This window comes from Neofelis nebulosa, chromosome 5, assembly GCF_028018385.1.
Source record: "Neofelis nebulosa isolate mNeoNeb1 chromosome 5, mNeoNeb1.pri, whole genome shotgun sequence".
NCBI classification, from domain to species: Eukaryota; Metazoa; Chordata; class Mammalia; order Carnivora; family Felidae; genus Neofelis; species Neofelis nebulosa.
Genome location: NC_080786.1, coordinates 12,968,018 through 12,993,996, shown reverse-complemented (window position 1 = coordinate 12,993,996; position 25,979 = coordinate 12,968,018). Strand labels below are relative to the sequence as shown.

At 37.8% G+C, this 25,979-nt stretch overlaps 1 protein-coding gene across 8 annotated transcripts in view; it reads left to right on the top strand.

The window, feature by feature from the left end:
- RBMS3 (RNA binding motif single stranded interacting protein 3) overlaps positions 1-25,979 on the top strand; it is a 1,338,119-nt gene that overhangs the window by 1,242,737 nt on the left and 69,403 nt on the right. For all 8 annotated transcript variants that reach the window (XM_058729653.1, XM_058729650.1, XM_058729649.1 and 5 more), the window contains one exon: positions 21,918-22,028. In XM_058729653.1, the coding sequence (XP_058585636.1) occupies positions 21,918-22,028 (111 nt within the window). The remainder of the gene's footprint in view (positions 1-21,917; positions 22,029-25,979) is intronic.

Here is a 25,979-nt window from a genome sequence, read left to right as displayed (position 1 = left end):
TCAACTAAAGTATATGCACCTGATTTTTCCATTTAGGGAACTGACTAGAGTAATAAATTGGAAAATAGAGATAGATACTTTAAATTCGAAGAAATCATAAAGGTCATTTAATCTAACTCCCACTAAAGTTTAGGGGTTGATATAAAGATTTGAAAAACCATCATATATATTCATGCAAAACCGTTTCATTTCACTTCTGCATAACATTTGGGAAAGATATTTTTTAATGAAATCACCTTTCCTCTGTAGCCACCAATCTAGGGTGAGGAAGAACAACAAAATTTGAAAAGCACAGCAGCAACCACCCCTGCCTGGTACAAACAAATGAAGGAAGCAATCAGCTCCTTGGTCAAGCCTATAAGAACACCCAAGGAGGCTTGTGTATATTTAGATTTATTTATCTCATTGTTAGTCATTGTGAATATAAGAACTCTATAAACCCTAAACCATTACCACCGGAGGGTTCCCACCACTTACATAGAGTAGGGTGGGCTCTTCATAGTCCTACAATGTTTTGTTTTGTTTTGTTTTGTTGTGTTGTGTTGTGTTTCTTTTGCTGTACCGACAGGAATAGATTATTTCAGCCTTTACTGATTATCCTATCCTTGGCACTGGAGGTTTTCAGCTGTATTTTTCTCTAATGTTATGGTTGATGCTAGCAAGAAGAACCACTTTTACTGACCATAAAAGTATGAGTTCAGAGTGACTGAAAGATTCCAGTGTTTCAAATGGCCCACTTGAAAAAGCTACATAGAGGGAATATAAGAGGTAAATTACTGAAGAACACATTATTTTCCTGTGGCGTTCTCCCATGGCCTGAGGATTTTATACATGCTGTTTCTTAGGGTTTTCTCCCCTTCCTATTTGATGTTTCAAAGAGCAGAAAGTTTAAAATAAGTTTCTTAAGAAATCCTACCAGTAGGTCCATATCTCTAGACAAGTATTAACAGATTGAATTGTGGCTCAAACATTTACCTTTCTTTTATGTCTTTTTCTAAAAAAAAAAAAGTTTCATTGAAATTGATGAGAATGATGATTCAGTGGCAGTCAATCCACAAAAGGGCCCTTTAGTGGAATATTATCTATAATACAACAGGATCAAATGTCTCAAATATAAACCTTCAATCTGCACCATCTAATTACTGATATCTGAGCCAGTACCCAAGAATGCTTCAAGTTTTTCTTTTTTGATTCTAACAACAACAACAGCAACAACAAAACAAGAGACTCTTCTTAATTCTGTACCTGGAGCAAAGTTCTAATGCAAGAGCACGTAGCTTCAGTTTTTTTTTTTTTTTTTTTTTTCTCTTGGGACTAGAATGTGTTCCCAGTGTTTTATGATTCTGATTTGCCATGGTTCAGCAAGGCTGCCCTGTTAGTAGCAATCACCCTTGCTTGTGAAGTTATGTAGACAATCCCACGTAAATCAGAATGGCCTGATCATTTGATCATGTCCATTTCTATTACACATGGCAAGGCATATGATGAGAAATGTTCTGGCTGGCACAATTTCTTCTTACAACTGTCCTAGAAAATGAAATAAATTGTTACAGCATTGATTTCCCAGCAGAGTCAAAATTATGCAATAAGAAAAGTCCTTCTATTTTTACTTATATTCGTCTACTCTCTGATCTTTCTCTCCTTCTCTCTCCATTTACTTTTGGTCTTGTATAGATCAAATTCACTTGATGATTACTCAGTCTCACCATACTTTTGTTTAAGGTGAATCTTTGCTTCTTGATTTTATGAAGCTTAATAAACTCCAGTGAATATCCATTAGAGAACACATACTGTGTGTTTTGTTTCATTTTGAATAATTAAACTTCCTCAAAAATCATGGTTTTGAACTATCTGAAAGTCATTGGATGTTCCTTATATTGCTTTCATTAGAAAACATACTTATTGGTTGTTCAAGAGAAGCATATTTGTCCTAAAATAGGCTTTTCTTTATCACTTAAGTCTGACCAAAATTGTGATAGGACATTACAACTATAAATGATTCAGAGTGTGTAGGTTATATTTCCATAAAAATGTATGTGCATTTGAAATTTAAAGAGATTCCTTAGAGAAAAATGTATTTTAAATTTTACTAATCCCAAGAGAGTGAAAAATCCTCCAAAGAGAAATTCAAGAGCTTTAAATTACAATTATTGTGTAAGTAATTGACTTCTGGAATATTTCTAATAGAATCAAGAATACTTCCATTGCCTGTACCTTGGAAGAATGATAGCAATGAAAAGGTAGATATTCCTCATCCAGTCTTTCCTTTTGAAACACTAAAATTATCAGCTTAAATTTTTTTATTTATTGTTGAGGGGGGGAGGAGCAGAGAGAGAGAGAGAAAGACACAGAATCTGAAGAGGCTCCAGGCTCTGACCTGTCAGCACAGAGCCTGACATGGGGCTCAAATTCAAGAGCTGTGAGATCATGACCTGAGCCAAACTTGGACGCTCAACCAAGTGAACCACCCAGGTGCCCCTAAACATATCAGCTTTTAAGACAGTAAACTTATTGCAAAACTGAAACAAGAATCATTTCTTAATTCATTCATTAAATAGACATTTATCAGATATTTGCCATCCGATCTGCTATGTGCCAGATACTATTTGGGGAATACAAAAGTAAAAATAGTATTGGTTCCTTCCCTTATGGAACTTACATTCCAGTAGGCTGGAAATTAATAAAATAATAGAGAAGATGTTTAACAAGAAGCATGTTAAATATGTAAGGCCAGCTTTTGATAAAATTTTCAAGAAGGTATAATTTGTCTAGGCACCCCAGCCTTTATTACCAACATCCTCTCCCACCTTTCCTTAATACTTTTACTTCAAGATACTTAGATACTCCAAAAGCTCATTCTTTTCGTCTTTTGCTTTTTTATTTGAACAATATTTATAGAGGCTATTATAGAAATCCCACTATGTGGTAGACACTGCATGCTGTTTCATGTTCAAGCATACAGTGCAGAATGAACAGGTGTAGTCCCTGCCCCCATGGAACTTACAGTACATTGGGGAAGAAAGAGATAAATCAAGTAAGTATATTAAGGGATATGAAAATAAACTTGTCATAAATTCGATTAAAAAAAGGTTCACGGGAATCTGGTTGCGTATATCCATGGGCTCTGACTTAGGATGATGTTATGTGTGTGTGTGTGCACGCACACGTGTCTGGCGGGAGCCTGGAGAAGAACCATGGGAAACAATAAACCACCTTCCAATCCAACTAAACTAATACAGTGTGTGCTGTGCTTTTCTCAAAACCTCTTCTGAAGAAGTGTATTGGGTCACTAGTATCTTAGTGTGGATGAGGTTGTAAATGGGCTTGAGTATGAGCATTTTTTTCTATTACTACGTAATGAAACATTTGTCAACTTTGTAGAGAATTCCAGGCATCAGTAAGTAGGTGCTTTGGTATTTGGAGTTCCAGTTTTCTGTCTCTGGAATAATGCTCTGCTGCTCAGGTTATGTAGGAGTCCTTTGCTCTGGCTTCTTATGAGTCTCTCTGTAGTTATATATGCTCTCGTGAAAGTTAAACCTGAATGTTATAGAATAATGTTTTTATGGATGAGGGCAGTGAGGCTCAGAGAGGTTAATTGACTTTTCTAATATCACACATGTTGATGGCGGAGCAGGGACAGGTATGTTTTAATCCAGTTAACACCAATTCCATTTCATTATATCTGGTTTGATTCTTCATTAAATTTTTATATTTCAGGTTACATAATTTAACCCAGAGCATATCAAGTTGACAGATTAATAAAAAAATTATGATTGTGTCCTCATGTATGTAGAATACAAATATTAGTAAGTTATCTATGGCCATCAATGCTGATTAGATTAGTCTAAGGAGTAAGATATTTTTAATCTTTTAGCAACCCCATCATTATATTTTAAGTAGAAAGGAGTTTGTATGATTAAGTTAAAAGCTTTGATTTTGACAGGCGCATTCATCCAAAGAGTACCATAATTTAATTAGTTTTGGCTCAAAACTATGTAATGCTGGATGATATGTCTGAGTTATATATACCCTATTTTTAATCTGCATAAGCATTAGAAATGGTCCATATCATTATTATAAATATTGTAGAGATGTTTGAGGTAATCAATTTAATGACACTTTTGTATTTCAAACAGGTTAGCTTAGATAATGCATGTAATGCGTAACTATGAGAATATTCCATAAAAGCACAATACAAAAAATGTATCATTGTGTTTCCTTTAAGTCTATGGTAGCTAGAGCATTGTCTCAAACTATATGCTAAAATCGTTTGTAATTTTTTCACATATAAGATAGCTTATTATTGAGGCATTCAAGTAATTTGAGCATTGTATAATAATTTTGATTTAATTTTGTTTTGAAGACCAGACTCTTACTTTATTCAAAACCCCATATATTAATTCAAAAAGATGAAAGAATTCTGTATTACACCCAACCTAAAAAAAATAAAAATAAAAATAAAAAACCAACCTAAATAGTTTCTTTTAAAGTAATATTTCATCATTCCCTTATATTAGATGGTATCTAATTAGTAAAATAAAAAGTCATTAAAAAATAAAACCAACAAAGATAATCCCCTTATTTTCCCTTTCATAAAGGTTCATATTTAAAAAATATAAAATAAAAAAGTAATTACTAATAAAGATGGACTATTTCCTACTTGTTATTTAAGGTTCTTTTTTAAATTAAGTGTTTTTCCACTCACACTCTTTCTCTCTCAAAAAATAAACATTTAAAAAAAATTTTTTTTAAATGTTTATTTATTTATTTTGAGAGAGAGCACATGCAGGGGAGGGACAGAGAGGGGGGGAGAGAGAGAATCCCAAGCAGGCTCTGTGCCTCCAGTGCAGAGCCCCATGTGGGGCTCGATCTCATGAACCATAAGATCATGACCTGAACTGAAATGGCATCAGATGCTTAACTGAGTGAGCCACCTAGGTGCCTTTAAATTAAGTTTTTAAACTACCTAGGAGGTTTTTGTTTAAAAACCTTCATTAATGAATAGAACTGAGAAGAATTTGTCAAACACTGATATTTTAATATTTTGCAAACAAATTCAGCGGGTTTCACTGACCTTCTTCTGAACTTGCTAAAGGTGAAAGACAAGGGTGGGTACCAGTCTACTCCTCGTGGGCGATACAGTCAGTATTGGATTTGCATGGGTGATTGCAGCCGCTCTTCTAAGAAGAGGTAAAATGTCAGCCGTAGGTAAAATAAGGGATCAGAGGAAGATCGAATTCATCAGAGATGACAAAGGAGGAATGAAGTTTTCATGTGGGGAAAATGCAGCTGTCAGTACTGCAGAATCTCTGATTTGGTTCCTGCAAACTGCTGCAGCTACTTTCTGCACAGGTGAATGTAACACCTGCTTCATGCGGCTTGTGGCGTTCATAATTGCCACAGGTGCTGATCCCAGCTATAATTTGCAACTATCCCTTTATATCATTATTTAATTCCCTCTTAGTACTTGCAATTGAAATAAGCAGATATTTTGTACAATTTTATTTTAATGCGTTGGATGCCTCTATGGAGCAAGCTTAGGGAATCCCCCCAGAATAGATTCAGGTGCCAGAAATTCTAGGTAGCTGCAGGCTACATCTCTCTAAAATAGGGCTCCTGGCTACCTAAAATTAAAGTCATTGCTAGAGACAGCTGCACCTGCTTCTTTAAGCTCTGTAAATCATCAACTTTTCTGCTGCCACATTCACAAATCTTGTTTCCTTATTTTCCACCCTGCATTTTCCACATCATCTCCCTGCCTCTCCCCACTCATAGATTCTAAGGAAAAAATCATGGACAAATTTGGCTGATTTGCAGTGATTTTAGAGTGTTAGCCCCAGAATTCCTCAGAAAGCCTGGTTGTTCCATTATTGACCTAAGTTGTTTTTGACATACCTATGTGAAAAATGTCCACCATCCCTGGAGGTCCGATTCATGAATTAGGTCATGCATGTCAGGAATAAGAAGCAAGATCCCCAATGACTTGCCAAAAAAAGGCTTAGGCATTCAACTCAAACCAGATCAAAATAGATAAATTGGACAGAAAACATTTTTTTGGACTGTCATTCACCTTTGCTGATAAGTTTGGGAATTCGAAATGGGGTTGCATATTTCTTACTCCTATGTGTCTGAGGAGACTCCTTTGTACTTTGGCTTTTGAAAATTTTGTGGCGTAGGTTGACAAAGATGATTACCGTTCTTCACAATCGAGGCATCAATACGATGCCAAATTCAGCATTGCGTTTTGTTGTTTTCAGAAACCATGGTAAATTAAAAATAGTTCTCTGTCTTTCCTGGAATTCTTTTCTGAAATTCTTGCACACTACCTTCTTGCATACTACCTTTATCCCCAAAATATTTAAAAAAGATCATTTTATACCCATCTCAGTTAACAGTATAGCATACCAAGTATTATGGGGTGAAACCATGATTTCCTCTATGGCATTCTTAGAACACAATTTTTGTTTCTTTACTTATTTTTAAATATTTATTATTTTTGAGAGAGAGCGAGAATGAGAATGAGAGGGGGAAGGGCAGAGAGAGATGGGGACAGAGGATCCAAAGTGGGCTCTGTGCTGACTGCAAGCCCGATGCAGGACTTGAACCCAGGAAGCGTGAGATCGTGACCTGAGCCGAAGTCTGAGGCTCAACCGACTGAACCACCCAGATGCCCCTACAATTTTTATTTTTAACTTTGATAATTGATTTCCTGATGTATAATGTCCCCCAATGAATATATGTGAAAAGAAATGGTTGTTTTAAAAAGCACAGAAACTATTAGAAACCAATGAAGTTTCACTGTTTTTACCAAAGTTAGAATTTTGTACCCTGTGTCAAAATCATTTTTTTTTTAAGTTAGGCTTTCTCCCAAGAACACTGGATATTACTATTTGTTAGGTCTATCCTATGAGGAAACCATGGAATTGTATGTAGTTTGTTTCTTTTCTTTCTTTTTTTAATCTAACAAAATACTCAGTATAGTCGGAATAGGTGGCCACTTAAAATGTGTGGTTTAGCTGTTTGCTCTCCTATTGCCATGCAAATACTAAAAACTGTCAAGTGAGTGGTTGTTCTGGGCTGCAGGCAAAATGCTTAGGAGGTTGACATGACAAAGTAGCACCAGTCAGTTCCCAGGTGGGTTGACAACTGGCATTAAGGAAAGAGCTGAGGCTGGCAGGAGCTGTCTCCGTAAGTGAGCTGAGCTTGACAACAGAAATGAACACATTTCGGCCGGCTGTTCTTCTAGACGTGAGCCCTCCATCCCTTGAGACTTTAGGACTCTGGGCCTCTAAAGGGATTTTTGATCCTGATAACTAAGATAACAATTGAGCCATGTTTAGACACAATCTAATGTGTGTCCTAGTCTACAATTCTCCCTCATATTTCAGGACTATTTCCTTCTCACATTCTCTTCTTCAACCTACTGTTTGATCTCAGACTGTGCCCCGGGGGACCCGCTTGCCTTCCTGCTGCAGGGAAACATCCAGACTTGTTTAACCTACAAAACGCCTTATTACAAGTTGCTGGCCCCACCTAGGACTCCAGGCGTTGAGTGTTAGCAATCAGCCAGCCAAAATTTTAGATCAAATGAAAACAGAAATTGACGTGGTATCACCAATGATGTTTCCTTCTGTGGGAAATGTTAATGTCTTTGATCACCTTGTCTAAATTATGTTTTGGAAACCCATTTTTTTTTAATATAGCTCATTAAAGTCATTTACTAAACTCCAAGTTTCGTTCTTACAGGACAAAACATAATAGATGCTCCGTAGGTATTAGTGAATGGATAAATTAATGAATATTCTTGATCCTAAACTCGGAACACGCCAAATATCCCTGAGAAGGCTCTCCCATCGCAGACACTTTGACATATATACTGTAATTTAAGCAGCCTTCTCAATATTAGAAAGTGATGTAATTCTTAGTAGTAAAAGTTTTACTTCAGTTTCTAGCAAACCAAGATAGATTTTTTAATCTCTGTTCCTAAAATATGTTCTCCTATCAGGGTACAGTGTCACCACAGAGCAAGTCAAGTTAATTGTCTCTGCGTTTTAGAAATGTGTTAAGAGTTCCTTCACAGTGTTTCCAAGAGCTGGATGAGGTGGTGGTGTAAACATTTCCTCGTGGGAACCTTACACAGTCAAAAGAAACGAAATGATTGACAAATGCATCCTTCAGCTAATTGAAGTGGTTCTGGGCTGACCAGATGTTTTCAGCTGAATCATGGCCACAGATGCTATTGCTTCCTTATTCCTTAATCTGGGGATTACCCTGATTGGCTAGCTTGGTGACATTTGAGTGTTTCCAATAAGCTTGTCTCTCTTTTGTTCCGGTATGTTGTAAAGAGCTCTTGTCTGAAGCGATTTGCCCTGGAAGTGTTTTCAAGGAAGTTATCGGGGTTGTTTGTTTTTCCTGTTCTTGGATGTGGTCTCTGGTGAGGTCAGAAGAATGGAATGGCTGTTGCCACAGATGACACAGGAGCTATTTCCACAGCTGGCTGCAGAGTGGGCAGTCCCTTGCAGGGAGGTAGATGATATAAAACATCTGTCACAATGAGAATAAGCAAAAACAATGTCCCTTTGAAGATTGCCTTTTAATGATGAGGTGGGGGTTCTGTTTCCACAAGGGGAATGAAGGATGGAGTTGGCTGCAGGCAGATGGCTTCGGGCTTGCTCTTGCGTGAAATAAAGCAAAAAGTGTATGTTGAAACCCTCTGATGCTAGTCAAACTGGCTGATTTTGCTGAACGTTCATTTCCCTGCCGATTGCACATATAATCGATGACAGAGGGAAGGGAGGGCTGGAAGAAAAGGGTGGGACAAAAACTAGGAGAGAAAGCGGATTCTGAATATTTTTCTCTTGAGTAACTTGAATACAATAGTATAATTTCCGCTGGTGGTTGAAAGTTCAGAAAAAGCATTTGGAGCCCAGTTTACTTTAAACTTTTTTTTCAATGTTTTATTTTATTTTTGGCAGAGAGAGAGAGACAGAGCATGAGTGGGGATGGGGCAGAGTGGGAGGGAGACACAGAATCCGAAACAGGCTCCAGGCTCTGAGCTGTCAACGTAGAGCCCGCCGTGGGGCTCGAACTCACAGACCGCGAGATCATGACCGGAGCCGAAGTCGGACGCTCAACCGACTGAACCACCCAGGCATCCCGAAGTTTACTTTAATGTGTTTGCAACCCCGTGTTATTTTTTTATTGAAGTTTTGAAAGCTACTATAAAAATGGTAGGTCATTAAGGGCATAGGATGACAAACACTTCAAAATTTGAATTCCAGTTAGCAGACAGAAAGTCCTATTTGTTTTCCTTCCAGGAATGGAAGAAAATAATAAAATCATCTGAGTGAACTCTTTTTAATAGAATATTAGTTTCTCATCACATCTACCTTTAAAAATAAATTTGGGGGCGCCTGTGTGGCTCAGTCAGTTAGCATCTGACTCTTGATTTCGACTCAGGTTGTGATCTCACGGTTCATGGAATTGAGCCCTGTGTGGGGCTCGGCAAAGATGATGCAGAACCAGCTTGGGATTCTCTCTTTCTCTCTCTCTGCCCCTCCCTTGCTGGTCCATGCTCGCTCTCTCTCTCTCTCTCTCTCTCTCTCTCAAATTAAATAAAAATGAAAATAAATTTCAAATAATGAAATTAGCATATATTTTATCGCACAAATATGCTATAGAAAGAGAAATCTGACGATAGATTGATCTGATAGAAAAGAAATGCTATTAGCAGACAATAAACTTCTAGAGCTCCTGTTCTATGAGGAAATCAGGTGCTGCTACCTCTGTTAACCCCGAACCACACTGCTCTGCTCTGGTGAAAAATGGCCAACATTTCTGGGACCCATGCAATCATGATACCCCTGTACCACCTGGCCAGCAAAATGGGTGCCACATGCCCCCCACCCCCCCACCCCTTCTCTTGCAAATCTAAGTCTTTGCAGGTGCTTCTAATTAGTAGAAGTCACATATCTATATGTAACAGATGAGAAATGTAGGGTGTTTTTCCCCCAATTCTAGGTTGAAAAAGCAAGATACACTTTGTGGGAGACTACAAACATGTGGAGGGAATGTTAAAAAATAAATGTCTACAGCATGCCCTGACTGAGGGAGGTATACCACGGGAAGTAATTGGATTAATCCTCATGAGACATGGTGAAGCATTCGACTCAGCCAGTAGCACTTGAAAGGGAGGAATAGAAACTTAGAGATATTTATGATAGAGCAGTGACAAGACTCACTACTGGTTTGTTATGCATGATGAGGGAGGAAAAGGCAAGGATGGCCTGGACTTTTCTTTATTTTTTCAAGGATCAAACGGAAGAGAAAGAACATGCTGGGGGAATCGAAAAAGAGAAAATATTCAGGATGGGTCACGGTTGTTTTGAGATGCTTGTGATTCTAGATTTAGTGAGCTGTTGGAAATTTGATTCAGGAATTCAGGAAGAGGGGCAAGACAACAAAGAGATTTTAAAAGCTTTTATTTTGGGGGCGCCTGGGCGGCTCAGTCGGTTAAGCGTCCGACTTCGGCTCAGGTCACGATCTCGCGGTCTGTGAGTTCGAGCCCCGCGTCGGGCTCTGTGCTGACAGCTCAGAGCCTGGAGCCTGTTTCAGATTCTGTGTCTCCCTCTCTCTCTCTCTCTGTCCCTCCTCTGCTCACACGCTGTCTCTCTCTCTCAAAAATAAAAGTAATGATAAAATTTTTTAAAAACTTTAGTTTTTAACTAATTTTAAAAACTTTGATTTTACACTGACTGGCATTTTTTGTTAATTCCATCAGGGCCGGGCAAATAACAGTATTTTGGAATTTTATTTCTGATACCTTATTAACACTTTATATTTATGGCATGTGTGAATATTTAGATGTTGACTCTTTATACTTTACAAGGCCTATAGCATCTCATTTAACACTTGACTGTAATAGCCATTATTCCAAACTCATTGGTGAAGCAGAAGATATCATTTGGAAAGAATAGAGATTTCAATGTGACGGTTGCCTTGAAAACATGTCATAGGAAATGAAAGGAAATTTTTTTTTTTGTATGGGAGATTTTATGGAGAAAAGGAGAAGCTGTGTGGAGACTATTGAGGAACTGAAACTAAATGTTACCGGCTGTTCTGTGGTTATAACAAGGAGGCGTATTAATGTTGCCAACATTATTTGAAGCTACTTGACCCTCAAATGTGCACTGAAAAAGGATTTAACAAACTGATTAAGAAACAAACCAAAAATCTCTCCAGAAATATAAATCTCTCACAGAAATTAAAAAAAAAAATAGAGCAAAGCTTCTCAAAAGTTTACCATGGATATGACTCACCTAAGGATCTTATGGAAATTCAGATTCTGATTCAGTGGGGGTGGGGCCAGACCTGAGAGTCCGCATTAAACTCCCAGATGATCCTACCTGATCGCAGACTATGCTTTGAGGAAGAACGTACTAGAGAATTTAAGACCAGTATTTTGCAGGTGCTGTTAAGTAGCAGAAGTCATTCAACAGAAAAATCCAAAATTACTGACATAGCATTACTGTTTAGGAGAAGTGGCCATAAAATCTAAGTGGAATAAAGGACGTAACTAAGTTTCTGGCGCAAAGTCCACAAGAAATAGGACACTGAAGAATAGAAACACAAAGCTGTTTTTCATCTCATCTACTGGACAACTTTATGTTTTTAACTAACATCCTGCAGGCCAGAGAATGTATCTTGGTTGGATGCTAATATGTAAATTTTACCTTAGGATATGGCCATTCCACTAGGTCATATTTTATCTCAGAATTATATTACAAAACATTCCATCACAGGATATATACCGACTTGGAGACATGTCAGTGACAATAGTTCTAATAGCAAGTGTACTTTAAAGGGGGTAAATTAGGTTTTTAATAGGGTCATGACTTTATACTCATTTCCTTGGGTCTGGTTGTGTTGCCAGCTCTAACCAGGCAAATTCCTAAAAATGTCTTAAAGGAGAAAACAAATAGCCCAGAAATGTCCTCTGAGGGACCACAACATAAAGTACATTTTGTAGCAAATTGCAGGACGAGGAATCGCTATTCTCCTAGTAATGACAAAAATCAAAGTGCCTTGTGACATTTTTAGGCAATTTGCACTATAAAAAATGGCCATAAGTAAGATAACAGGCAACTTTTCCTCTTGATCACTCCTGTGGTTTGAGAAATGATTTCCCAGGCCCACTCACCAATAGGATCCTACAAGACCTTGACAATGATTTGCAAACAGCTTGCTTTTTTATTTATTTATTTATTTATTTATTTATTTATTTATTTATTTATTTATTTATTTATTGGCCTGTTTGTCAGTAAGGAGAAGATTTTAATGAGAAGCTTTATGACAGCTCCCGGTCCTGAGTGCTAGTTAAAGCGAGATAAACATTTTACCGGACAAAAGATCCTGCCCATAAATATTCAGACATCTGCTGGGAACCCTATTTGCTTTATCATTTGGAAGAAGACTGGCCTGGAATACTGCTTCTGACGGGCATCTTAAACTCTCTGCATTTGAAAATCTACGTGGAGGTATACAAAGTGATTGGTGTACAAGTGAATAAAGCATTTCTTCTCTTATCCCATCACAAGGTCTGACAAGAATCTTGCGCAGATATATGGCTCTTAAAACAGTTTGTGGCACAGGAAGGCCCTAAGAAAAGAGCTTACACTGCATTGGTGGCTGTGTGCCTTGGCTGTGATATATAAAAGAAACTTTGTAGCATTGATTCAGGTACATAGAATTCTTCCAAAGGATGGAAATCAAGTGGTGAACTCCAACATTAAATTTCCCTGGGTAGTGTGTGGCTTTTAGAACCTGGGAATTCTCATACTCAATGACAAGAACATCAAGGTGGCAGTGGTCAGACAGGGACATTTTAAAGGAAAGCGTGGATGGGTGGATTTTTAAGGACCATCCAGTTTCCAATCAAGACGGTGCTTCTGTTTTGGGAATCCTCTTGTCCAATTTGAGCATGGAGTAGCTGTTACTGTTTTGCATCCCTTCAAAGACGTGGGAGCCTTGGCTAATAAATAAGTGCCATTCGCTCATTTAGTCATTCGGCACCATGACAACCTGTTTCATGATCTCCACGGTGCTAGGCTTTGGAACCATTCGAAAATACATAAAACATCATGAATGGCACAGTTAAAACAACCCAGAGGAGAAATAAAGTATGATCGTGGTCAAGGCATGTGCCAAAAGTTGTGAAAGAAGAGAGGAACAAATGGCCAACAACCTGGGTCAGACGCAAGAGATGTTCCCTAGAATGTAGCATTTGGTAAGAATCTTAGAGTATGCACGCAAAGCTGCTGTTAGTGCCCAGGACTTCGGGCAAAGACACCAAGGGTGAGCAAGCAAGATGGGTCAGAGGAAGATGAGTAGTTCAGTGTGGGGAGGGGAGAGGCTTCATGTGGATAGTCTTGGGGAACTAGACAGGAAATGTAAATTGGAAGCCATGTGATCTTTACAGAGTGGATGTACTAGGGCAAAAAGGATGTCCTGGACCTACCTAGATGAGCCTTCGTTTGGGCTCAGATAATGTGGAAACAGAGTGGGGGGCACGTTCGCATGGGTGACCCTATTGTCCATTCAGTCTAAATGGCTTCTGTATAGGAAAAGAGGAATGGGAAATATTTTGTTTCCATCACCGAATTGTCCTATTTCCTCCTTCCCTTCTGTTACACGTTAACTTATAATCGCCATTGGCTTAACAGTACCAGTGTCCTCCACATGCGACATTCCTACTGTGAAATAGTATTTTTCAAGATGCTAACTCAGGTATAAAAATGTGAGCTAGGCTGTACTTTAGTAGAAAAGGTGGTTTGACATGATTTTCCCCATATCACCCGTGGAACACCAACCAACAACAACAACAACAAAATCAGTTCTGCTCATCTTTAAAGGGATATGCATTTTTGTTGTTGTTGTTACCATTGTTAACATAGGAAAATGGTTAAGAGCTGTCCTCCATATGTCTAATATAATTTTCTACTATGTAATATATTTGGTGAGCAGATATGGGGGGGGGTTCTTTGTATCTTAAAAAGTAGTAAAGATGGTGAAATATATTATAATTAATAATATTGGTAAATATGATATCTTTGTGGTCTTTAATTTTTTCTTCTCACATCTCTTTATTTTATTTATTTTTTTATTTGAGAGAGAGAGAGAGCAAGCAGGGGAGGGGGCAGAGGGAGAGAGAGAGAATCCCAAGCAGGCTCTGTGCTCAAGTGCAGAGCCCAGCTTGGGACTCAATCTCATGACCCTGGAAGGATGACCTGAGCCAAAATCAAGAGTCAGATGCTCAACCAACTGAGCCACCCAGGCACCCCATTTTTCCCCTCAAGTCTCTTGAAACTAATTTTGGACCTGGATGTCTGTGTGAGGAAGGCATATAACCACAGGAGCCCTTCATAATGAAGACGAATGGTTTAGATTGTACCATTAGTTTTTCCACAAAGATAATGTGGTTTTGTCATGTCTATACCACATCTCTGTGATCATGGATTTGTATGGCACACGTGTTTGTATGTGGTAGATGCCCCCTAGCTGAGAGCCACGCACTGATTACATGATTGGAATAGAAGGTTGATGAATGCCAATCCACCCATTGCTGCTGAAATCATAAGAAACTCACCTAAGAGACCCCAGGATCCTTCTATGCACACTTAACGTTTCCATTGGCTCAGCGACTATGATCTCTTTAAGTAAGACATCTGAAAGGAAAAGAATATGATAGCCCACCTGCATTATGAAATGCCTTTTATAATTTTAGCCAGGTGTAAATCTTTAATGACGAAGGAACTAATTGTTCTATTTCACAGTCAACAAAACCACTTGACATCAGGGCCCAAAGTCTTCAAATTTTCAACTTTCTCTCAATAATGTAGCATATTTAAAAGCCATCTTGCTCTATTAGAATTCTAAAGAAGCTTGTTGAAAACATCAAAAGTCACTGCTGAACAAATTTCTTTAGTTTAAGCGTAAAACTCTAAAGAATTCAGTAAAGCATTGTTGAGAATTCTAATTATCTATATACCTGCTTCGGTAAGAAATACTTCAATGTGTCATATTTATATTCTCATTCAGAATGACACTATTGTATAAATAGGTACTTAACCAATAATTGAAACCATTATTCACAGTTGAATAGGCATGGTATATAATTAGGATTCTTTTAAAGGGGACTCAATTGTAAAAACTAATTTGGTTTTTGGTGTCTTTTAATCCTACATATTAAAAAAAAACCACTTCCAATTAATGGTAACTGAGTCAAAAAGCAACATGAAATTAAGAATATTTAAGAGTAGAAAAAAATCTATTTTTACAGTGAATAGATATTCTCTCATTACAAAACCTATGTACACAACTCTTTTAAATTGACTACAGAGCAATGTAAAATGCCCTACTTCCAAATATGATACCTGTAGCCCACAGCTACACATCTCTAGGAAGCAGTCCAACTATTATGCCAGTTGAATTGAGTCTAACTTAGGAAAGAGAAACTCAGCTCTTGTTAGCCGTATTTCCAAAATAAATAGCATAAATTTGAACTCAAAAATACTCATATAGCCATTGAAAGTCACATAATAGTCTTGCCTCCTTTCATTGGTGAATTATAGGATTTGGGCAATCGATTTAGATGTCTGATCTTTCAGAAATTGGTTTATATCATAAATAAAGTCTCAGCATAAAATCTAAAGTTTGCTGTTAGTGGTAGAAAGCAGAAAGTGGATTAATACTCTTTTTCTAATTACTGCAGTTTCACAACTTCCTCATTTTGTATGCATGGTGTGTGTGTGTGTGTGTGTGTGTGTGTGTGTGTGTGTGTGTGTGTATAAAAGCATTCACATACATACATACATACACATTTATACCAAAGTTTCTAAATCTCAACACTAAAGATGTTTCCAGCTGGCTAATCCTTTGCTGTGGAGAGCTGTCCTGCATGTTGTAGGATGTGACTTCAGTGGCCTCTCTACCCACTAGGTATCAATACTACCCTTCCCCAAGGTGACAACCAAAACTATCTCCCAACATTGCCAAATGTCCCTTCCAGACAATGTAAAATTTCCCTTTGTTGAGAACCACTGGTATATTCACATACACAGATACTTTTTATTTTAAAAATTCCTATTAATATGCTATGGTGACATTGGTAGAACCTTTTACAAGTTAATTTCAGATCTCATCTTTAAGGAAATGGTGGTTGATGATATTAACAAACGCACATATCGGTGAGGCAGACCATCATTTTAAAACTGAACTGCCCCTTGTGAGAACAGGTTTTCTCCAAATCTTTGGATGGCCCCATTTGGATGAGAAATCTCAAGGTAGTGTTTTAAGTATGCTTTGATTTAGAATTCTGCTCTTCTATCATTCTTCCAACCACTATTTCTGAAGCAGGCATCATATGCTTCAAACCGTAGACAGCAATAAGATAGTGGTGAACAGGCAGATGTGATGTAGGCCCTTTAGTATGACCAATCTAAATTAAAAAAATCAGTAAATGTTAGCTATTTTTAATTCAACTGAACGAGTGGTGCTGATATACAATATTAATACATGAAAACTGTTTTGAGTACCTAGAGCTTGCAATTCTTATTTATAAGGATGATAAAAAGTATGTAAACATGACCCTTGCCCCTTAGATGGAAAATATTAAGAGAATAATAACAAAAAGGAAGCTCTTCAGTGCTAAAATGGGGTCCTGGGGCAGCATGGCTTTTGGCTTAACCATGGTTATTCACCATTTTTCCATACCTCCAACATTTGTCAGAGGTCACTTGCAAATGCTTTCACGGTTGAAGTCCTGTCCACCAGCTTCACCACAGCTTTTTGGGTTTCAGACATAATTGTTTGAAAAGTCACACTGCTCCCTCCAAGCCAGTTGAAATTTATCAAGATAGTTGAGGATTAATGAGTGTTCTAAAGATGGAGGCCTTTCCTGCTCCCTTTTTGTTTTCTTTATGCAGCAGCCTTTCTTAAACCATGCCAAGCACCTGCCGAAAGAAAGAGAGGAAGGAAGGAAGGAAGGAAGGAAAGGAAGGAAGGAAGGAAGGAAGGAAGGAAGGAAGGAAGGAAGGAAGGAAATAATAAAAAGAAACAATAACAAGAAAAACATGACAACATAAACAGATGAAAATATTAAACATCTGTACATATGCTATAAGGAATGTTGGGGTGCCTGGGGGGCTCATTCAGTTGAGTATCCGACTTCGGCTCAAGTCATGGTCTCACCATTTGTGAGTTCAAGCCCCGCGTCGGGCTCTGTGCTGACAGCTAGGAGCCTAGAGCCTGTTTCAGATTCTGTGTCTCCCTCTCTTTCTGCCCCTCCCCCACTCGTGTTCTGTCTCTGTCTCTCTCAAAAATGAATAAACACTAAAAAAATAAATAAAAAAAGGAATGTTGCACACCAACATTGCAGGACACTGCAGTTGGGTAGCTTTTCCCCCGAGTTAAATGATATACCTTCATGCTATTTATATTATGAAATTATTGTTGCTAACCAGTTTCCTTGTGGGCTCGTATTATTCTCCGCACTCCGTTTTACATGTGCTGAAATAGGGTTGGTGGACACAGAATTGACTGCATATTTATTCTAGAAATATTGGAAACTGACAGAGAAGCAGAAAATATACAGATGAGAAAGAAGATAAGTGACCTTAAACCATGGTTTTTAAAGTCATGTTGAAGGATTACTATTAAAAAGCCTTAGAGTTTTGCATAAGTCACCATAGGAAAAGAGTGTGCAATGGACCACCAACAGTTCGACCTAAGGCTTCTAGACATGAGAAAGAGAAAAAAAGAGAGTGGTATTTCTTTTCTTTCCTTTTCGTTTTTGTCACTTACATGATTCGAATAGTTTTCTTACCTTTTACATTATTACGGTTTCGAACTCAAGGTTTACTAAGGTTCCAAATAGGGTGAATTCTCAAATATGCTACAGCGTAAGCCACACTGGTCAAATGGAGACGTGCCAGGTCATCAGGATTAGACTTGAATTATTCAGACAGTGGCCCCATTGCAGCTCATCAAAAATTCGGGCTTGACCTTTTTGCATTTTTAATTAAGATATAATGTTATTATGGCTATAATCATGTCCTATCGCAACATTGGTATCAAGCAAATAATCGGGTAACAGTATAAATAAAATAAAACCACGTGTCTATACCTAAGACATTGTATCTATGACATCGGCCTATACGGTAGCAGTTTATAGGCAAGAGCACACTTCTCAAACTTCAGGGGACACCAGAAGCCACTGGAAAGCTTGTGGAAACACAGATTTCAAGACCCGAAAGCTCAGAGATCCTAATTCCAATTCTCGGTCTGCTCGTGCTGCCAGGCCACGGATCACTGTTGACATGGCACTGGTCTAGAACACTAACACTCACAGGTGTATTCATAGAGGTAACTCTTCTCCTTGCCCTCTGTGTTCTGCTCTGAGTATAGCCCACTGTGTGTGCTCTTGAGTGGGGAGAGCTTGCACATGTTTCCCCTGATTTCACACCGATCCTGTAATTCAGTTGAGAAATTCAAATACTCATGAACTCTCCAACACTTAACATTCCTTAAACTATTGGCGGAAGGTTCACAACACAGATGCTTTTCTGGCCTCAGTTCAGATACGTTTACTCTACATCAATGATCTTTGGGAACTTTGTCCGAAATACTGCTGAAATTGTTTATTTCAGAACTAGGGTGACCAGATCCGCCCCACATCTCTTGAGTGTGAACAGCTTTGTTTTTGCAGAGACAGTGGCTACAATAGACCAGACATTCCCATCAGCTGTTTGGTCATTGTGCTTTTTAGTGGAATTATAGCATGTTACGGTATTTTTCTCTGCAGCTTAAACATTGAACAAACCCAGACATCCGGAGATGCTAAAATGAAAAATCTGTTTCCTCTTGCTTTGCCATTTGCCAAGTGAACTCTGTCAGATAGCACATTCTATACATTTGGAGTAAACGAAATTACTCTTAATGTGTTGGCAACATCTGTCACAAAACCCTCTTCAATCTATGGCTTAAATGCATTCGATAAAAATGGATGTGACAGTATATTCAATGAGGCACAGTTACGGTTGGGGGCACTAGCTTTGCCTTAAGAAACATAAGGGTTTTTTGCTCTTTTTTCTTTCTCTCTTCCTTGTTTTGTTTTGTTTTCTTTTGTTTAATGCCCTGCACAACACAGAGGAGATTCTGTAATCTTTGATGAGCAAAGTGGCTGACAAACACCTGTCTTGATTATAGATAACCTGTACTTCAAACCCTCTAAGTTGTTTGTCCCCAGTAAAGTGTCTCCAAGGGGTTCCTGTCTACTACTTATGATTTACCCACTGATTGTAAATTTCTTTCATCCCTTGAAACTATTAAGGAATCTATGTTCTTAATAATTTGCAGGAATCCTTTCTTCATTGAACATGTTTCCTGAATATGAACAAGAATGCATGTTCATACATGTCCTTCCCCAAGAATCCTTATTTTATTGTTCATTTATTTGCAATAAATGGCCTGGTTAGGAAAGGAATGTTTCCCTTAACTGTTTTCCACTTTATGCCTACTGCTGCTATTTACAATTCCAAATTATGAGAAATCTCTTCCTACTCTTCCCTTTGATTGTCAGTTTCTGGTTTGTCCACAGAAGCAACACTCACTCTGTGTCATCTGTAATCAAATGAGTCTCCAAACACTTGATGAGAAAGGATTCTGAGGAGTCCAGACAATCCTTCCTAAATTAATTCCAAATGCAGGCAGTTCAGTCCTTCTATTCTTTTCATGCATGGATTTTGATTCCTCTGTCATATGCTCACATATCTCATTTGCATACTGCCTCCCAAACAAAGACTAAAGTCTACCTCTTGCCCCACTGGAGAATGAGGTCGCCTCTAGGGCACAGAGAAGGAAGTTTTTCCGCCAAACACAATTTGTTCTTTATCTCTGATTTATGATGAACAATCCTTTATGTAGCTACAGCAAGCTGATGACAATTGAGGGGTGTCTGGGATGGTGGCAGTTTAGCTGCTGGAACTTCTAGGGGCAATATTCTAAGAAGGTAGTCTAAGTTTCAAGTTCGGGAACAGTATTGAAGTCTTGCACCTGCTAAGGATTAGAATGTTGTGAAAAATGCCACTTCTTGCTTGAAAAACAATGCTTTAGGACTTTGTCTTTGCTCTGAGGTTTTTCTATAGTTTATCCCTAAGTGATTTAAGAAGGAGCAGGTTCTTCTTAAAGTGTTTACTGCTGGTCTAGCACAACAAATACCAGAAATAAGGGCCAGAATTTTTGTTGTTGTTGTTGTTGTTTTCTAAGGAAAAAGTAAGGTGGTTTTGTTTAAAGAAATTCAGGCAGCAGGAAGAAAAAGAAAAATTAAGTAAAAGCTTATCTTATTATGTCTCTTAATTCAAGAAGCGTACTGATGAATGACAGTTCATGGATGCACCAAGACAAAACAACAAAAATGAACAGGATGCGTATTTATAAGCTACAGACCTATAAAATAACATATTTTTTCTGATTGATGCTAGCTCGTGTGCACATGTCCTTGTAAATGATGTTGGCTCTGAAAATCAAGCATTTCCAACTATTTGGCCCAATTTCTGTCCTCCCTCCATATTAACGAAGGGGAGCCCCTAAAGGAAGGATGAGTGAGAACCTGATCTTTTAACAGATACAGTCAGGAAATTAGATTTGGATAATAAATACCATGAGGAATTGATCATCCTGAGGAAACGTTCTAAGAAACATTTGCTTGTGGGTAATTTGGGAACTGAGATCCTGCCATCCACATGAATCTGTCCTCGTTTTCGTTCTTCAAAATGTTCACTTATATGGGGGGAAAACGTCACATAGTGAGAAAAATGTTTACAGAAAAAAAAATACATTCAGGTACATAATCATTTTATTACCACCAGGTATTTAAATGAGTTGCCGTACGATGAGCTTCTATCTGTATTACCATCTTTAAAATACAGCTTTGAAATCCCAAAGATTCTATGCGGCCCTAGGTTTTCAATTAAAAAAAATATATTGTTTTGTTCTCCAGGCTAGTCAATTAAGGTAGAATAAGTAGGATGAAGAAAGGAAAGGGCTTGCCCTTTGCTCTACTATCTACGTGCAACTTTGTATATGAACAGAAGTGTTTAAAAATGTCTGTTACTTTTTGCATTCCCAACAGCTATAATCAAAAAGCATATTCTAGAAGTAGGCCTTTCCTAACACCTTATGAAAAGCTTGACCTTTTTTTTCCCCACTAATATTTTAGCAGCCTTGCATTTGACCAGCATTTAACAGAGTTCAGTATTCTGTCTTGTTTCAAAAGCACAGATAGAAAGTAGGTCAAAGATTAGGAGGAAGAAACATGGAAAACAGTAGGTCTAATTTTCATATCATTTATGTTAGATTTTAATCTGTCTCTCAAAGAGATCCAGTCAAGAGACTCACCTGAGCCAGCATTAGTCTCCTGGTAGTAGATTGTGTAGAGGTGATCAATTATTAACCTTATAAATCATGGATAAAGGCATCAGCCAAAAGTTACTCTTATTCAGTATCAAGAGGAACTAGGTAATGTCCATAGTATTAATATTTTTCAGTTAGAGAAGTTTGTATTTAGAACAATGAAAGAAGATACATATGGTATCCTGTAACATTCTATATTCAGTGTTAGAATTGTAAATGATAAATATTTTAGACACATAAAGATGTGAGGAAAAGGAGGTCAGTAGTGCTGTCTATTTAGACAAGCACAAACTGACATGGGTGGATGTAAAAATCATACATGCTTGAGCTTAGCCTTTTCATTAAAAAGCAAGCGCGTTTGATGTTGAGACAGTTCGCTATGTTCTTTTTTTTTTAAGTTTCCTTCCTTGTGGAACCTGTTTTCAGATGGACATTGTGTGTGCTTGTAGGGTGCTGTGATTACGCCGACAATGGACCATCCTATGTCAATGCAGGCAGCAAACATGATGGGCCCCCTGACACAACAGATGAATCATCTTTCATTGGGCACAACAGGAACGGTGAGTGGAAGAGTTGGTTTTGTTTTGTTTTCTTGGACTTCTTCAATAAGACGCAATGCTGTCTGTTGTTACTGGCATTATCGGTAACACTGGCTCTGTGCCGTTGACTAACACACATTTCAGGTTCCATTATGAATAAGCTGCCTTGTGCATGCGTATTCAGCATAGGGACACATTTATTCATGTTGACAAGGCTGAAGTTTCCACTGTGTGGCATTGAAATTTGAGTTACTTCTTGTTCATATGACACAGTGTACCAGGCATAATGTCTGTCTGTGGAAAGGTGTCTCTGTGTAATGCACCTGCAAATCTAGAACTTGTAACATAATACACTTGAGCCTGGTTTTCTTTTCCCAGATGCTTACCACTTCAGCTAATGTATCATCCCCAGGTCATTCATAAGTCAGGGGCCAACCTTGACTATGACTAATACATAGAGCTTGTTAATTTACTTTCAGTGTTTAAATCAATGAAAAGTAATTGAGAACCTGACATGATTCAGCTCTTTTCATCTTTGTTTTGAATATGTAGACATACATGATGTTGAAAAAAAGGAACGGATTCTAATGTTCTTGATCTTTTTTAATAGGTTGGGATATTTTTGACTACCCATTTTCCTTAGGGAACTAAAGTATATAAAAAATGCTTATTACAGCCTTGATTTATATCAACCAGGCATTTGAAATAATAAACAAAATTTTATTTGATTTTTAAAAATCTGTTCAAAGGCTACTCCCCGAATGGCGAAGAGGGAAAATGTCTAATACAACCTGGAATACTACAATTTGGTTAAATATCGTTTTAGGTAATAATGGAAAACATCAAAGTCAATCTCTCATGTGACACTATTGGTTTATTTTTTACAAACGTTAGTGCAGATAATTTTTTTCATTTTTTAAAGATGTAGAAATTTTTTTAATCTTTTTTTTTTTTTTTTTTTTTTTTTTTTTTTTTTTTGTCATTGAGGCAGCTTAATTATTATAGAAAGAGCACTGGACCAGGATTTGGGAGTACTGAATTCAAACCTTGATTGAGCACTGTTCTTTCACTCTGTCTTTGGGGAAATAATCTCTTCCAGTCTCGATTTCCCTCTCCATCTGGCTAAAGTACTGAGCATAGTGATATACGGGGGCTCTTTGACCATGTGCCTCAGTGACTTTAAGTCCATATCTTCTAGTCACCACTTCTGTGATTCTTCTCAGTTATGCTGGCCTCATCTCCAAATATCTATGTACACTGGCCGTATTTGGGAAATGGCACCTTAAAGCAATGGCTTCCTTGTCACATAGATGCGTTGACTCATAGGCTTTTTGGGATGTGAGAAGTTTCTGACATGTCCACTGAGCCCACAAAAATTTGCTCTAAATAGGAAGAAAGTCCATATACCTAAAGGAAAGAGTCACATTGTTTCAATAAAGACATTTAGTTTTATTAACATAAACAAAGTACCTATCTTGAAGACTTCAGCTGCTGAACTTCTAAAAAGCAGTTGATGAGACTTACCTGTCTGAAGGCAGTCGTTGGATCAAATAATTTCTCAGGTCTCTGACCTAGGCTTTCAAATGTCATGTCTGAGACTACATTTAACTCTACATTGTCGTACAGCTAATTTTCATCAGGGAGATATTTTTTAGTAAGGTGTAAGTGTTATTTGTACTCACTTGGCTCATTTATTAACAAAGCAATTTCCAAGTTTCTTGGGAGAAACTGAAGTTTATCATGTCCGCCCTGTTGACTTCCTTTCATATCAGCCTTCCTCTCCTTGAAAGCATAAATTCTGAACAAGTGAAGTAATGCACTCTTACTATATTGAACGACAGTCTAGGGTCTGGTAAAAGAGTGAATTATAACACAAAGTACATAAACACTGTATAAACCCTACTCATTTGAATTAAAAGCAAAACCAGCTGAGTTGCTGAAGTTCAAATTTGCCAACTAGAAAAAATATAAGAGCTATGTTAATTGAGAATATGACTGAATCCTTTAGAGAATTGAAAAATAAGCTAAAATATGTAGAATAGATTCAGAATTACAATAGTTGCTGATTCAATAACATATATTAAGTATGATTCGTATTTGAGCATTTTCAACAAGAACACATTCACATGAGATCATAATTTTTGCCCAGCTAGTAATAGCCAAATTACTTAATAATAATATATACTCCCTCCCTTTCTTCGAGAGCAGAAGTTTTAAGCAGGTGGCTTATTTTGAACACTACATTTCTTCTAGTTTTGTTTTTTATTTCGTTCTTTTCCCCCTTCACATTTATACTAAATCATGCTTAGGTACATCATAAACTTTGTGTAAACAGATATTTTGTCAAGGGTTAAAATTCCATAAGGCTCTGGAAAAGCAGAGAGAAAATATTACTATTCTGTTGATGTTTAGTGTCCAGAATACTGTTATACTCTTTTCTCAAACTATCAGTCTTATACTTGGATATGCTGTCATAGATTCCTTTCATCTGAATTTTTGATTGGCATTTGTAGTGGCTATTATGCAATTGAAATTGATTCTTTTTTTTTTTTTAATTGGTTCTTTTAGTCAAATTTCTCCACCTTACTGCATCTTTTCAATTGTTTTATCTACTGCTCGGAAGGTAGGCTGGTGTCACAGAAAGAACAGTGGGCATTGGAGGTAAACTTGAGTTCAAAGCCTGGCTCTGCCCCTTATTAGCTATGCATGTTAGGTTTCTTAACCTCTCTGAACTTTTATTTCCTCTTTTGTCAAGGGGGAAAATAATATTTACATCACAGTGGTGTTGTGAGCATTAAGTGGGATGATATATGTAATATACCTAATATAGTGTGACACCCACTAGATGCCTATCAAATGAGCTGCCCTTACCCCCACTATCTCCGGTGGCTTCATAACGTGGGAATTTAGTCCAGGTCACCAGAAGGGGGTAGAACACCACCAAGGCCATAGAACAACTCTCTGGCCTGCTCTATTTCGTTTGGCACCACTTAATGTCTTTCGAGTTTCTATTCCTTAGCTTCTAATTCTTTCAGGGTTGTAAACCCAAAAGTCCAGAGAAACCAACTAGGTCATATGAATGAATAAAGTTGACTAAGTTCAAGCAAGAAACCCTAGAAATATATAATCAAATTTGGTCTATACTTATTCTTGTCACAGCCATAGTCATGCAATATAAATACACATTATATTGAAGAGTATATTTTAAATTAGAGATATTTTCATGCGATGATAACATCATCTCTGTCTGAGTATTAGAGGAGTCAGTCGTAGGGAGAGGGGGTACCTTGGCAGCCTGGGACACAGATGCCTTGTCTAAAAGGGCAGCCCCTGCTCAACTCTAGACAGTTATTGCTACATGGACATAAGGACTGAAGGTGGCCTCACCTTCCAGTTTTTTAAGATTAAGCTAAGTATTTGCATTTTAACAGAAAACCTCCCTATATTTGAATATCAGACCAGTTCGTCCTAAGTCCTCTTAGTTTGTGACTTCTGCCCACTGTTTTCCTCATTCTCTCTGACGTCTCTGGCCATTGCTTCTTCTTTTCTTTCACAAGATGCTGAGCCAGGGTTTCATTTTTAACTTCTCATTCAAACATGATTTCCTTAAACAAGCTCATCCACTTTCTTGGTTTTGAACTCTGCCTTCTATGCTGAAAATCCCGAAATCTGAGTCCTCAATGCTAACCTCATCTTAGACTTTTAAAATCATTTAACCAACAACTTGCTAAATATCTCCATGTAAATCTCCTTCTGACATCTCAAAGTCGGTACAACCCAAACTAATTTCATGAGTTTCCCTGAACTTCCTTTCCACTGACCCTCTTCCTTTTAAGGGTTTCTGCTCCTTATTCCTTCTCAAGCTAATCCCATGACCCAGGCAGTCAAACGCTGCACTTAGGACTCAGTCTAGGTTCTTTCCTTTTCCCTCACCACCGTTTACAACTTTTAAAGATCCACCAATTCTGTCCC